This window comes from Harpegnathos saltator, unplaced genomic scaffold (genome assembly GCF_003227715.2).
Source record: "Harpegnathos saltator strain DR-91 unplaced genomic scaffold, Hsal_v8.6 scaffold115, whole genome shotgun sequence".
In the NCBI taxonomy this organism is placed as follows: Eukaryota; Metazoa; Arthropoda; class Insecta; order Hymenoptera; family Formicidae; genus Harpegnathos; species Harpegnathos saltator.
The window spans coordinates 873,925-889,949 of NW_020229890.1; the positions used below are offsets into that span (position 1 = coordinate 873,925).

At 52.4% G+C, this 16,025-nt stretch overlaps 1 protein-coding gene across 7 annotated transcripts in view; it reads right to left on the bottom strand.

Moving 5' to 3' along the window:
• The window catches only part of LOC105188283 (MAP7 domain-containing protein 1), a 204,140-nt gene that overhangs the window by 112,804 nt on the left and 75,311 nt on the right, over positions 1-16,025 (bottom strand). The window contains exon 1 of one of the 7 annotated variants that reach the window (XM_025302878.1): positions 11,028-11,639. The exons of 5 other annotated variants lie outside the window; for them this stretch is intronic. In XM_025302878.1, the coding sequence (XP_025158663.1) occupies positions 11,028-11,229 (202 nt within the window). In that variant the 5' untranslated portion in view covers positions 11,230-11,639. Of the gene's footprint in view, positions 1-11,027; positions 11,640-16,025 lie in introns of those variants that run through there. One more of the 7 variants, XM_025302859.1, reaches the window with a different exon arrangement.

Sequence of the window (16,025 nt, forward strand, 5' to 3'; positions counted from 1 at the left end):
AATCGCTGCGAAGTGCGCGTGGGAGACGCGCACTTCGCCGCTTAATAGCGCCGCGCGTTTCTCTCGCGCGAAATTCCACGCGCGTTTTTCCCCAAGTCGGAACGGACGGACGGACGGACGAGCTCGAAGCGGGGTCCTTCAGCGGAGGGTTAACGTAAATCGTCGCTCGGAAAATCGATAATCGACCATACCACGCAACTGTCCGACTAACGAGGATCATTCTTCACGGCGTTTCTTCGCGATTAGAAGAAGGAGAGGCGAGGAAGGTGGAATCGCGCGCGCGCGCGCGCCGTTAACTTCAACTCGCAGTCGGTAGAGAAATATACATGCGCGCGTTTGCGACCTCGGCAAGAGTAAGCGAGCACAATTTCACCCTTTCTCGTTAGCGGTTGCTTCGCGCACGCGCGCTACTTTAAGCTCATCGATTTTCAAGTTCAACCGATCATCGCGGCCGGTACGGTATTCCAGGCGTCTCCATCATTCGTCCACGAGTCGCGACTCCCTCAACGGGGTTCGACCCGTCGCGAAAGCTGCCGGCACATCCAGTCACATCGGCCAGCAAGCGTTAATTATAGCATGGCTTTTCCTTTGTCTCTTTTTTTCTCGTTCCTCGCGTCAAACTCGAACGCGCTTTTATTCCATCGCAACACGATTCCGCGCACTCGTACACTTTCCACGGCGTTGCATCGATCGATCGATAGTAGAGGTTGCCTCACGGGCAATGAACAGCAGTGCCTTTGTGTTATCGGCGTGCTCCCCCCCCCCTCCGTTCTCTCTCTCTCTCTCTCTCTCTCTCTCTCTGTCTGCCTAGAGAATCCTCTCTTTACGAGCGTCGAGAAACCTAATGTCACCGCCGCCATTGAGGATGCTTATCGACCGTTAAATATCTCCGTAATTCTATCATCGAGTCATCGCGCTTCGGCCTCGCCTGGAAGACGGACTCGACTGCGAAAGAGCGAGAGCGCGCGCGCGCGCGCGCGCGTTTAAAGCGGCGATTCACGGTGCGCCGGGCTGCGCGGCTGCCTCTGCTATAAAACGCCGCTGTCAAAACGACGACGCAGCGCATTCGCACAGTGGCGAGAGAGAGAGAGAGAGAGAGAGAGAGAGAGAGAGAGAGAGAGATAGATAGAGAGAGAGAGAGAGAGAGGGAGAGAGAGAGAGAGAGAGAGAGAGAGAGAGAGAGAGAGAGAGAGAGAGAGGTCGCGAGAAGGACTCAATTCCGCGCGACGTTGACTGTCGTAACGTTTCAATCGGTATATCGTCGCCCGGAGGCGCCGCTTCGGCTCTCCGCAGCAGCACCCGAGCTCACGACTGCTGTCAGCTCGATTTTCGGAGCCGGAGCGTTTCTCCCGTGAGCCCGAAGTCGCACTCTAAGCGAGCTCTCGCCGGATTCCAGCTGTGCGCGAAGGCAGCGTGGGAAAGACGCTCGTTGCCGCAAGTTTAAGGACTTGGAGAGCGAACTGGAGGCTTCACCGCGCCGGCGTGTGCTTGCGAAATTCGCGACGGCGACTCAGCCGCGCGCTTCGCACGATTAATCGCGCGACAAAGCTTTGCGGCGCGGCGCGCCGCTTCGTAACAGCGATTGCGCAACAAGACGACGAGATCGCGCGCGCTTTGTTACACGTACTATACTCGTGTACGCGCGTGTATCGATTTCGTGTATTTTCGTCGCGGGACGCTTGTTTCCGGGCTTTGAGAAGCTTTGAGGCTCGCCGGTTAATTCGCGCGGCTCCCCTCTCTCTGCCTCTCGCGAGCGTAATTGCAAAGACCTCGCATTGCGCCGGGGTGTGGTCCGAGGCGCGTGTGCGTGTGTGTGTGTGTGTGTGTGTTGCGTCGATTCACTTCATTAGCTACGAAATTCAGTTCGAATTACGTTCCCGTCCTCCTACGCCCAGCTCGGCCGCTCGCAGTCTTCTCCGTAATGCGTTGTAACGTGGGAACGCTCCGTATAATTATTCAAAGCGTTGCCCCCCCTCCCACACCGCCGCGGCCTATCGTCGTTCTCGTGGTAACGACACGTTGAGTTCGCGGCTGTACGGCGGCAAATATATACGATTACGTTGAATATTCAGTAATTGTCGTCAGCTCGTGCGTTCGGCCTCGTCGCGCGGCGCGACGAACGAGCGCCGAGTTGGAGCCGGGGCGGCGGCATCGCTCGAATCGTTATAATATAAATTCGCGATACAGTAACGCCAAAAATATTCCCCGGGCTGGCTCGCCTCCGAAATTCCGCGGTGTCTGGAGCTTGCGAGATATATTCTCTCACCGCGTGCGCCATGCAGGCGTTTCCTCCCGGACACACTTCACCCGAGTCGGAATTTTCCTTTCGTGTCAGCCGTGTAAGTTCCGTCGAACCTGAAGGGCCGCCGGCGCGACGCAGCGTCTCGAGGCGTCCCTTATTAGGTCCGTCTTGAAACTCGAAATATCCCGTGTGATAAATGACTAGACGCATTTGGGCGGTGCTTCGCGCGCGCTGCCACGTAGCGATATCCTGCTCGCGCGGATACGATTTGGATCGAAGAAGCGCGCATTAACCCTTTAACGTCTATTGCTAACTATAGTTACCAGAAACGCTTTAAGGGGACTGGAGGGTCACAGTCAGATTACCTGAAAAATCGTGCTTGTTTTTGATAATGATTTTGTGACGAGCTGAATAAATGTGCAATGAAAATTTTATATACGTACTCGTATATTTATGTACAATATGAAGAGTGGAAAAGTTTTGTTTTTAAACAAATACTTATATAAATATACGTTTATTTAAATTTTAAACACGTTTCTCTCGAGATTTTATTGATCAACTTTTTGCAGTGATTTCTCCGAAACTGAGCTTCGTATCGATTTGAAATTTTCAAGCGATAATATCTGTTCATGTGGCTCTCAGGCGAGCCATGGACAACTCCGTCAAAATATTTCATTTCGAGATATCAATTTTTTGTTATTGCAAAAGAACTGAAAAATTTGAAATTTTTCCCGATAATAGCTGCCATCTTGTTAATTTCGTTCGATCTTTTTCTTCTCTAGTGGTTCACCGGATAATGATAAGCGTCCTCAAGATTTCCAGCTAAAATTCGCTCTGATCGGAGCACCGAGAGCCGAGATATTGCTGCAAAAATAATAACTTGAAAAAAAAAAAAAAAAAAAAGTAGAGTATATTTCAGCTATATGTATCGTATATTTATACGAGTATTTGTTAATAAACAAAATTTTTCTACTCTTCATGTGTTGTATAAATATATCTAAAATTTTCATTCTTGCACATTTATTCAGTTCATCGCAAAATATTATCAAAAACAAGCACGATTTTTCAGCAATCTTGACCCTCAAGTCCCCTTAAGAATCCATAACTTAGTGAAAAAAGGAGATATTTTCGTTTTCTTTGCACCACTGTAACAGTGAATTCTTCTTTTAAAAAATGCTATATAGATTGTATGTAGATTCGGTTCAGTCTGTTTTCAACTCAGTTTTAATGATAACATGTTTTGTCAAATTTCAAGTAGGCATAGTTACTGCATTGTTACTGACATCTAGAAGTGAACACTGTATAAATGAATAGATTGGTATCTGTCATAATTTTATACATTTGGAAGCTTTCTCAGATGCAAAATGTGAAATTAAAAGAATACAGAAATTCAAAATGGCGAATCCAATAAAGTGGACAAGAAATCAAGCTATTTTCGTGAAACCTGACGACCTACAGTTTTTTTACAGCGGCGAAAAATGAAGAGACGACTGACTATCTAAATGATGATCTATAAGATACTATTAAAACTAAAATAAAAAAAAAAAAAAGAAAAAGAAATTAACCGATCAGGCGTATTTTTCGCTTCTGGGAGTAGTTTCTGCTTGGAAAGGTGATTTTTCGTGGATATAAAATTCTGATATTCTTCTTGTTATCACCACTTATAGTCTCAGTTCAAAAAAACTCAAATTTTATTCTTGAAACACTTATAAAAAAAAAAGTCGGGCGTTAAAGGGTTAATTAGCGCGAGAGCTCAACTAGATATTCCAACGGACGGCGCGATATTTGACTCACGCAACGGGAATTGCAAATAACCGATACACAAGTGCTCTCCGCGTCGTTGGAAACACGTCGCCTCGAAACGTAACACAGCCCGGGCAGACAATCTCGCGACGCACGAGAATTCCCAAACAATCGGCGAAAAGGGCCGAATCCATTCCCTGTCGGTCGTCAATCGTCTTCGTTAGCCGGTCGATCACGGCGCCCGAGAAATCACAACAACCGACGTTCTCCAAACATCCCGGGACTCGGAAGCGACAGAGTAGTTGTGTCAAAACGGTGCACGGTCGAAAGTATCGTAAACACCCGGCGTGGTAGTCGTCGGGTAAGGCACAGTTATCATTAATTAAAGCCACGTTTCGGACCGACGTGTATTCTATTCCCCCATTTGAGGCTGTCGAGCGCCTGGCGATGACGATCGCAGCACTCGATGAGACTTAAAATACATTCCACCTCGCTTCTTCTACAGTTTGTGTTCATTTGCCCGTCAATTTGGTGTACCCATTATCATATAAAATTATAATACATTTATTTATATTTGCTCATCGTACACATCGTATTGTCCCCTGTTGAGTAAATCACATCGTCACAGAGCCCGGTGCTCGTTGAAACTGAAAATCAAGATCAAGAATGTGGAAACGGAACAGCGAAAAGCGAGCAACGTGAATTAATGTTTGAAGGAATCGCGGGGAAAGCAGCAGCAGCAGCAGCAAGGCTGCGGGCTATTTTAGCATCAAAGCGCGATAATGTATACGTTACATCCTGAGACTCATTGGCGCTTCAAGCCCGACGTAACTCGCAGGGTAAAGGTGCGCGACGAAAATCCCGATTGATCTCTCGCAGCGAGAGCCGCGGCGCAGCTGGCGAGGCGAGACAAGCGAGGGAAAAAAGTGTCCCGGGTCGGGAGTCGTGGGCGAGGAAAACAGGAAACTGCACGAGAGCGACGCGGGGCACAGGACGGGGCGCGTCCGAGTGCTCCGCGCGGCCGGAGAGCTCGTCGCGCGTTTCACCGCGAAAGCTTTTAATAACCGTGACACACTTACGTATGCGCCGCTTATCGCAAACGAGCGTCCGAGTCTCGACCCATTAGTCTTGATCGCGGAAGTAGCGTCGCCGGGGAGGAAGGGGGGAGGGGAGGGGGGGGGGAGAGAAAAGAATATCGCCTCGTTAGCGTATGTGCTTTCGCGCGTGTCACGTGTCGCGCGGGGTGAAAACCGAGGCGAAGAGGGGAAAAAAAAGAGGGAGGAGCGAGAGCGAAGGGGCGAAAGAAGCGGAGCGAATTGCGCGCCAAGAGAGACAGAGCCGAGCCGGGTTTCATCTCGCGCCACTTATCAGCGCGACATTAATCTTGAACTTGCGAAAGTGACGTCTCTCTCTCTCTCTCTCTCTCTCGCGCGAGCGAGTGAGCGAGCGCGTGCACCCTCGTCGGTCGACTCGCGGCCACGTGCGAGTGTCGCCCTTCCGGGATAGTAATTAGACTATGAGCGATCGGATTACCGTCGGTCAAGTTACAATCTGGCCCGAACGTCCAATCGGCTGGAATAAACGCCCGGGGACAAAGAAAGTATCCCGACGCGCGCTTTGACACTGAATGACGGTCGCGTTAAGGTCAGTTCTTTGATCAATTTTGCTAGCTCCGGCACGGAGAGTGACGACAGTCCCCAATGGTCGCACTGTTTCCGGCCGACTGTTGGGATAACGAGGATATTTTCAAGCGCAATCGCGCAAATACGCGGCGAGAGGTCGCGAATTTCAAGCTATTATCGATGGAAAATGTTCCGATGCACGACACACAGTCGCCGCTGCACAAACGAATATGATCAGAGCCTACTAATTATCTCCTTCTTGCGAAAAAAAGAAAGAGTAACAGAGCTGTTTCGAAATAGGTGTGAAATTCCCCGAGTCGATACGGGCTTAGTGGATCGGGACGTTTGCGGAGTGAATTGCACATTAGATTGTATCGTGTGAGTTCTCCTTCTACATTAGCGGCGCGCCGACTTGCCCGGCACTCGCTGGAAATTCTCGCGAATGAAGAACACCATTAAGCAAAAGTGCCAAGGCCTGCGCGATCGCGGAAAACAATTCTGTCGTGAGACACGTAAGAACACGACCGTGGCGTGAAGTAATCGCGATGATGCAAACGGTCTCGTGCGCGCTCGTGCGTAATGGCGAGGCAAGGTTTCATCAAATTACTCGGATGCGCGTATCTCGAAATCTGCTGAAAAAATGGAGCTTACATTAACATGATTAATACGACGAAAAATATCGGCCGCGCATGTTAATTAAACTCGTGAGAACTCGGAAGAACGGTTAACCTAATTTCCGTCGCACCGACACCAAACAGATAGGAAGAGAGAGAGAGAGAGAGAGAGAGAGAGAGAGAGAGAGAGAGAGAGAGAGAGAGAGAGAGAGAGAGAGAGAGAGAGAGAGAGAGAGAGAGAGAGAGAGAGAGAGAGCGAAAGAGACGAGGAGAGGGGGGGAGGGGTCACACGGTTTGCCAGATGCGTTATCTAGCACGCGTTTGAATGATCGTTAATCGGCAAACGCATTTCGCGTCGGGGGAAAACAGATTGGCCTTCCTGGCGATGAGCGCGAGGGAATTTAACAAATTGAAACGCGCCGGAGAGACACTCGCGCGGCGCGAGGAAAAGCCTCTCGCGACCTTAACTTTCCATCGATATCAACACACGGCGGCGGATACACCTCGATACGAGCGAATGGCGTAATAAGCAGATGTGCTGTAACACGCCGATGCTGTAAATCATCGCAACGTGGCCGTACGTTGCGTACAAGACGCGAGAAGCAATCTCCTCCTCGATCGGAGCCACCGTTGCGACGTTGAAGGTAAGTAGCCGTCGCTTCGCCGTTAGCCTCATCTCTCACGACTCTCTTGTGGAATAACGCGCGCGATTATCAAAGCCCGGTCATATCAATTTCGCGGAACAGCGATATCCGTAACGCTCAACGTAAGCGTCGACGCACAGAGTTGCGCGGCGCGCATTGCGAAGGTGTTGCGTCAACGCCGCGATTATTCACATCTTTTCGCGGAAATTTCGCCCACATTAGCGTTTACCATCGCGGCGATATTTACCGGGGCGTTTATAATACACCAATAGCGCCTGCACGGAGAGATAATTAATTTTACCGGGCCGCTGATTAGGTCACATTGCGTATCCTCGCGCAGAAAACTGGCCTGCTGCCGGCTAAGAAATTTCACGCGGCGCGCTGCGGAAAAATTGCAGCGCGGCTACCGCCGCCACCGTCGCCGTTTCGTAAGCGCAATTTTTTCCCTGCGCCGATTTTAATTTGCACTCGCACAGCCTGCAATTCCGCGCGGATCGTTCGTCCTGCCGCCTCGGCAAATTGGTATTCGAAAGTGTATCGCTCGCCGGCGCAAACGTAACAGAGCAACGCTATTGCCGCTAGACGTGCGAAATAGTTCCGCGGCATCTGGCACCGTAAAATCGGCCGTACCATTCGCGTATGAATCAGTAATATTAATTAAACTGAGATATATCGCGCTTCCGCTTTGCGGGAATTACTAACAACCCGTTTCGTTCGTTCGCACTGGATTACTTAAATTTTCACGAACACACATCCCCGCCGCCCTTTCTCCGCGATTCGCGAATATAGCCAGTTTTATTTAATCAAAAATATTGTATTATTTTGTCTCTTTGTAAACTCTGCAGATATTGCAGATATTTTTGTAAACCCGACCAGAAACTCCGTTTTATTATTATAATTTTGGATTGTTCAAGACTCCTGGTTGTTCCGCGTCCCGCAACTCGACCGATGACGTTAGAAGGGAGAAAACGCGTGCTCGAAATTGCCGCGTGCCATTTCCAAATAAAAAGATATCCGCGTGGAGGAATACTTCGGCAGCATACTTGCAAAATGCCGCGAAATCGTTATGCTTCTCCTCTGAAAGTCAATCAACGGCCGTAAAATGACTGTAATACGAGGTTGGTTATACGGAATGATTGCGCAGGCGCATGACCAGGTCTTACATTACAGTCATTTTATGATCGCTGGCTATCAATGGATAAGCATCACGCCCGGAGCATTTTACAAGTACGCTCTTGCTACCTGAAGTATTCTTTCGTATCTTTTCGTTTGCCAAGAGCACGCGAGAATTTTCAGCGCGTCATTTCTTGCTTCTGACGTCACCATTCGACCAACTAGCCGCGGCGACGAGGAGCATCCAGGAGCCTTAAAGTCTCACGCAAAATTCCTCGCCGCCTTCCTCAGAGAAATCTCGAATTGTACGAGTGATAGACTGTTGGTTTAATTTAATATCATCAAAGCTCAAATCGCGATATTTCCTCTCTCTCTCTCTCTCCCTCCGTCTCCGGTTTCTCGCATTTTCAGATCTCTGGTGTATTCTTAGTCACTCGGCACTTTCCGTGTTCTCCCTCGGAAATTTCATCCCGTCCGTCTGTCGACGCTGTGTCTGCTACTACGGTCCGTATATTTGAACGAGGTATGAAGTAGGAAATACAAGCGCACCCCTTCTGTATATCAAATCGGACACAGTCTATCGCGAGTAGTCCAAGCGCGTTCGCGATGTGTGTCGGAAGAGAACACATTCCGGATGATTTCATAAATCTCGCGGCGTTGTCGCGTGTGCGGATCTGTATGTATGTGTGTGTGTGTATGTGAGCGCACGCGTACATATGTGTAGGAGAAGGACAGATGTAATTAAAAAGAGCACGAGAACGAGCACGCCACGGCGACTCGAGAGCGCGCAACAACATCCTCCTCCTCCTCTTCGTCCTATTGGCCGACTGCAGAGAACTTCGCAAATACGGGCAATAATACCGCGAATTAACCGCCGGTGCAAAAACCGTAATAACACGGTGCACACACCGGCCGCTGATAAATATTAAATCGTAACGATCTTTTTGCGGACTTTTTATGATCTCACGAGCGGGCGGGCGCGAGGGGATATATACGATAATGCTCTTCCTGGCTTAATACGAGGCACTTTTAAGAGCCGATCGCGGATACGGTGACTTCTAACGACCGTCAGGCCTGATATTTCGCACAAATATCCCGGCGTTAGCCGCGTCACGCGTCATTTCGCGCTCGGCATTAGGTATCGAACAAGCGATGAACCGCTGATGTGTAATGTGGGGCGGCGCGCGCGGCCATGATTTCTCAACGAGACCTTCGCGCGATGATACACCTTCGTGTGCGGCGGGCTATAACGATCGGCACGTATACAGTTTGCGTAAGTGATTATTATTGAAAGCAATGAGAGGACATTTTCCAACGGCAATTTCTCTCTCTCTCTCTCTCTCTCTCTCTCTCGCTTCGCGCAAGAGCGACAGTGGCGAGAGATCGAGTGATACCGCGAGTCGCGAGTCTAGACACGTTCTCCGTGAAAGAGAATCAAGACGAGAGGAGGACGTCAAAAGTCTCACGTTCAAGTTTCGCTTCTGCTGCAATTACGTTTTTGCGAATGTAACGCGCGGGGAACGCGCTACGCGGAATATCCGGTCAGCGGGATATTAACTCGACGGCGCGCTGATAGCGCTAATACACAAGGCGGGCATTAACGACGCTCAAACTTTCTCTCGCGCGCGCGCGGCAAGTATTACGCGAACAGAACGAATAACTCTAACGTTAAGGCGCTCGTAAAATAATCCCGCGAGCGGCTTCCCCGGGAGAAACGATCGCTCGCTCGCTCGCGCTCGCGCGCGCGCGCGGAGCGGGAGAGCGGGCCATCCACGGTCCGGCGAGCTGTCAAAGGAACTCGGCGTTTCAGCGCGTTGATGCGATGATCATTCCCGTTAGGCCGCTCCAATTATTGTCAGTCGCGGGGAAAATGATACGTTGTAACAATTAGCGCGGACGCGATAAGGGGCGGCGCGCGGATACACACACTCGGATCTAATAAATCCTACGTCCGCGAGAGAGGAGGCGGCCATTCTCTCGCGATCTCGCGCGTTACGCCGGCAATGAAGGCGAATGCACCAATTCGCGTTAATTAAATTTCCATCCGCGAAATTAATGGCCGCTCTTCTCGCGCGCGCGCGCGCGCGCGCTGGCATTCGTAAATAAAAGCGCGATGATGGAGCGCTGAATTCTTTTACGAGCGTGCCTCTTTTTGCCGGGGCGAAAAAGCATTTAATTAAGCGATTCCGCAGCGATAATTTCACGGCCCCGCTCAGTCCCTCTTCTCCCTTCTCCTCCTCCTCACCGTTTATCTTTTTCTACATCTCACTTCAGACTCGTTACAAGTTTCGGAAGAAGAAATCTATGAGGGAGAAAACACCGTCTCTGTACAACACGCTGTTGTATCACACGACTTTCGCGAGGTAGACGAGCGACCGCCGCCGCCGCCGTTACAGTCTACAATCTTGCCAGACTCGAAGAGTCTGAAAGAGACTGAAAAGTCCAGACTTGAAACGAAAAAAAAAAAAAAAAAAAAAAAAAAACAAAAAAGAAAAAAATCTGCAAAAGCACGTTCTCTCAAGGGTGCTTCAACGGGCAGGCAGGGAATCCTTGATAATTCGGACATTTTTCCTGGACCACAGCTGCGCACCTCCTCGTTCCTCTCCACGGCAATGACAATCGCGGCGCCGATCTCGCGAGCATAACTTTCCGCGGAGGAGTCGCGTCGCGTCGTCCAGACCCGCTGCGCGGGTCGCCCGGCCCGTTAACAGGCGAGTGTTAAATGAGAAATCGCGAGAGACGCCTCCCCCGGGAGATAACAAGGCACCGAGAAATCCCCGGCGAGGCGAGAGGAAGACCGTCGTTCATCTCGCGCCGGCGGCACCCTGACGCAGCACCTCGACTCCTGCAGGCGATGGACGGACCATAAAGTCCAAACACGCGGGGCATAAATCTCGGAGCCGCAGTTCCTCCCGTTTACAGCCGAATCGGAGGGGAAATCGACCTCGTCCGCTGACAAAGTCAGCCGAAGCAACAATCGAGCGACTCGGTAAGCGCAACCCCCTGTCCCTCTCTGTCCCACGGAACCCGGAGGCGACTGATAACTCACATAGCCAGACGTTGCCGCGCGGCGCGGTGTGCAGGAGGTTAAGATGCAGGTTGAAGTCGAGGCCGGCTAGGTCCTGACGCAGGTGGGTGCTGTCCATAACGAGCGCACGTTCCGGTAGCAGGAAGAGGTGATCGCTCCCCTCCGCGGGCCCCAGGGTTCGCGGCACGCCGAGCCCGAGAGGCCCCGATCGGGCCGTCAACATTCTACCGCCAGGATCGGCCAGGACCGCGTCGCCGTGGACGTTGCCGCCACCGCCACCGCCACCACCACCACCGCCGCCGCCGCCGCCGCCGCCGCCGCGCGGTGTCGCATTCTCCCGCGGCCGCCTGACGCCCGACACGCTGCTGACCGACGGGGACCTGCGGCCCTTCCGCACCGCGGACCGCCTTGTAACAGGTGGCACGTGATCCTCCCTCCTAACGGCCCCGTCAGCCAACCCCGTCCTCGGGCACTTAATCCTGATGCCGGCGATGGGCTGCCACGTGTCAAGATCGTTCACCTCCACTACGGGGCCCCTTCCTCCTGCCCGGGGCCGTGGATAACGTCGAGGGTGAGCGCCAGCCGCCAGATACAGATCAGCGGTCCGAGTACATCCGGTAGTCCCTAAGTGCCTCTAGCCTTCTCTCATCGTGAGTTCTCTCTCTCCTTTTCGCGGGACTCGCGGCTTCTCCCAAGCAAGCTGGATTAATCCGGTCTCGGTGGAGACGCGAATACGAACAATATGCTAATTGCAATATCCGCGCAAGGCTCGAGCCTCGGGATGGGATGGGCGGAGTTCTCTTGAGACACCGCGGTTCTCTTAAGAAGCTCCGTTCTCCTTCATCGTGGAGGGTCCTTCCGCCGGCGCTCGTTAAATCGCGTTTAATTGGCCGGCGAGAGCGCGGAAACTTCGGCAACGGGAGAGATCAGCGTAGCGTCTCTTGGGTGGAGTCGTCTCGCTTCTCTGTCATTCTTCCCCGCCGACCTCGATGATAGCTACGCTCTCTCAGTTGACCCACCGTGAACGGAGGAGCTGCAGAGAGAGAGAGAGTTGGATGGCTTAAATCGCGAAGACGCGCTTCGATATGACACTCTGCTGTTTCCCCGATGCGATGGCGCGATAAATATCCGACGCGCGGCGTGTATCAGCCGGCACAGTCTCGAGAGAATGACTCTTAATCCCGTGAGTCACTCGGTCAGTCAACTTTCGACGCTACGCATCGCACCACCGACGACGATGACGACGATGACGACGACGGCGGCGGCGGCGGCGGGCGGGAAGAAAGAAGAGAGGGAGCGCTCTCGTGTGGCCGATCTCTCGCGACGCCGCGTCAAGTGGCACGAATTAAGCGGACAGAGAGACACTCGCTCGTTCAATCGGCCCCGGTCCTCGGTGTCCTCGAAAATCTTCCCGCGGGGTCGCGAAGGTCAACACCACGAGGGCGAGAGGAGGCTCGAGAGGTGGCGGCGGAGCCACCGCGCCCCCGTCGCGCCGCTCGGATTTGCTCGGATTGGCCAGACAGATACGGGAGCAGGTATGCAGTCCGCAGCAGGTGCGCTCCCTGGCTTCCTACCGGCTGTCAGCTGTGCTGTGTTTGCCCGCGGCGGGAACTCGCCGATAGCACCACCGTCGCGCGTCCACGTCGCGAGCCGCGGCCGCGGCCTTCGTTATTTACGCAGCGCGGTAGTCTAATTAATTCCGCCCCCGTCTCGTCGTCTCTCGCGATGACGCGCCCTCTCTCGCGCGCGCGATTGTTCGCTCGGCGAGGCTCCTCCGAGTGGGAGAGCCGACGGGTCGGTCTCTTCTCTCCCGTGAGATCCAAGTCCTAGGTGCGCTGGCCGATCAATCGGCGGCCGGTTGTCTACCGGGTTGTCTACTGTGTGACATCGAGTGCCGTTCCTTCCCTTTCTCTCTCCGGTCCGGTCGCGAATCAGCCAGCGGAAAATCGCACGCGGAGGAATTCTTGCGGGACACACGTCACTGTTTGTCCCTCCTTGCTCCGCCTCCCACGCGATCGCAGATCAGCCGTCGAAGCCGTCGGCTGATCCGCTTTGACAGTTGGACTCGGTGCGACTCGCCGGGGCTCGTGTGGCTGCGTGTCACTCGTCTCCCTCTCTCTTTCTCTCTATCTCTCTCTCTCTCTCTCTCTCTCTCTCTCTCTCTCTCTCTCTCTCTCTCTGTTTCGCGAACGATCCTACGTGCGCGGCGGTCAGCGTTCGACTGACAGTGCTTTCGTCGCGGCGCGCTCGTGAGCGACGCCGAGGGGCGCCGGAGACGGCCGAGCGGAGCAGCGCGCGCGGAGATGCGGCGCGCAGGAGAGATGCATTTTCCGCGGCAGGAGAGAGATGCGTTTCCCGAGCGGAGCGCGACGAGGAAAAGCCTCGGCCGATTGCCGCGCGCCGAGACTCCTCCGCCTACCTCCGAAAATCTCTCTCTCTCTCTCTCTCTCTCTCTCTCTCTCTCTCTCTCTCTCTCTCTCTCTCTCTCTCTCTCACCTGTCTCTCGCCTTGTGTATCGACCTGCTCGCGCGTCTGCTTGCACCGGCCTCTCCGAGGGAAAGACGCGAGGGCGTGCGCGCCTTCCGAGCATTCTTACAGCTACGTTCGATTCTGGTTTTCCGTCAGAGATACGCGGCGGCTTACCGAACACGCCGGCTGGAATCCCGTTTGGGCGCGTGGGTCAACGCTCGGGTTCACTCGAAATTGGTTGGAATATAGCGTTGAGGCTCGAAGGCGCGGGTACAAATGTGGCCGATGAAGCTGTCGAAGACACTGATGTGTTCGACGAAAACACTGACGGGAAGGCAGCGGCGTTGCGCGATATTGCGAAACAAAGCGAGAATGGCCTCTTGAACTCGCGCGATCCGTTTTTGTCGCTTCTTCCATCGGTCCAAGGCGATCGGAATCGCCCATTATCGGTCATATTTATGTTCAATTCGTATTAGACGATCTCGTTTCCAAGTCTCGATCCGGTCCGATGCTATCGTTTCCCAACTCGCGATTCGAGACTCAAATAGCCGCGCGTTTGTAATTCCTTGGCAATTAAATTGCCCAAGGTGATCCGGGATTCGCTCGTCTCGGCGAGAAATGTCGACAGAGCGCGAATTTAGCCAACAAACACGCGGTAGAAGTGAGAATGACGGCGGAAGAAGACCGCAATGAGATCTCATCAGCCGCGACCTTCTACGGCGAGGCACGGGGAAACTTGCGACTTTGGGAGAAGGTATATCGCGCGAATAAATCTCACTCGGCCTAAAATTCGTCCCCGAGATTTGCGAGCATTCTCGTGCGCGCGCGCGCGCGCGCTCGCTTCCGCCCGCGCGAGAGGTTACATAAAAAGCGCCGCCGGACGCCTTTCGGCGAGTCGGAAGACTCACTCGACCATTAAAATAGCTTCGGCTGTAGCCATTTTCTGGATCATAATCCGCGCAATCAGGCGGCCTCGTGGAAACCCCGTCTATAAAAGGGGATTATAAATTCAGTCGCGAGAGAGAGAGAGAGAGAGAGAGAGAGAGAGAGAGAGATAGAGAGAGAGAGAGAGAGAGAGAGAGAGAGCAGAATAGTCCGCGCATTCGCAATTCGCATTCGAAGGATGTTTCTCCCCCGCCCCGTTCATTCATTCATAACTTCCTGACGTTCGGAATTCCGTTACGCGTTCCTTTTGCCGAACTCGGCGATCGTTTGTCGCCGCGTCGGCGCGGCGATTGTGCGGCTCGGATTTGCCGAGTCTCGTTTTGTTGGAGCTTTCGTAACACATTCGCAAGAAAGGATTTCACTTCGCCGCGACCGCAAGCGCGAGACAAAAGGGAGTTAGTTGCGCAAGAGCCGCGATCCAACTTCGCATTGACAATTTGTCCGTGAAAATCCCGCGACTTGGCGCAAATCGCGGTGGGACGTGGGTGGTACGAGTCGGGCAAGCGCGAAGTCACGCTGTACGAGAATATCACGGTTACACGGAAGGAACAGCCTCTGTTGCGGTTATGGCAATTTGCGGCAAGCCCGTTTTTATCGTTGGAAAATGCCTCACGAAGGTGCACCGAAACTGCCGAGCGTACCGCGGCGTAGCCGGTAGCGTTTCCGCGAGAATGTTCCGCGGCGACCTGTGTACGCCGCGCGGGTAATCGATCATGCGAGATGTTTATCAGCAGTATCAATAATAACGCTAACGTCGGATTTTGCCCGCTCCCGAGCTTCGGAGAACCGACATGCCTCGAGAATGGAAAAACGCGTGGACGACAATCGCGAGAGTGTCCATTCGAGAGCGTCGGGGCAATTAGAGGAGTCTGACGAATAAAACTTCAGAGGACAGACAGGCTCCACAAAGTCGTATTTTTCGATCAATTTCAAGCAGACTCCTCCACGGAAGTAGAATTGAAAATCGATTGCCAGGTGGCGTGCAATATCGAAGCGCGACGGCTGCGTTGACGAACGCCCCGAGAGGCCTCCCAAGGAACAGAAAACGGATGCACCGATATAAAGTTTCACAAAGTGCTCTTCGCCGTGTATCAGCGAAACATATGAGGCACGTAAACAGTAGCCTATTGGAGAAAAAAAGAGGAGAAAGAAAGAGTGTACAGCGCGAAAGCGTCAAACGAGCCATGCAGCGTTCAACGGCGACTCCTCCCGTCGCTCGTCATTTCTCCACCATATTTATTTTTACACCGTGTGCATACGTGCGTGCGTGCGTGCGTGCGTGCGTGCGTGCGTGTGTGTGTGTGTGTACTGATAGAAAATATAGTTGAATTAACTATAACCTCACTATATTTTACAGTTCATTTTGGCTGACAGTCAACCATATTTTTATAGTTGGTGGAACCTGCAAAATATAGTAGAATAAACACAAATATATAGTCAATGATTGTCTTAAATAATTGTTTAGTTACTTTATTACCACATATACGGTAATTTCTCATTCGTAAATATAGTGAGATTTAATATTCATATAGTTACATCTGTCATCATTTAGCAAATATTCTGGTAATATTGACTATATAAAAGATTTACTTTACCTACCATTTT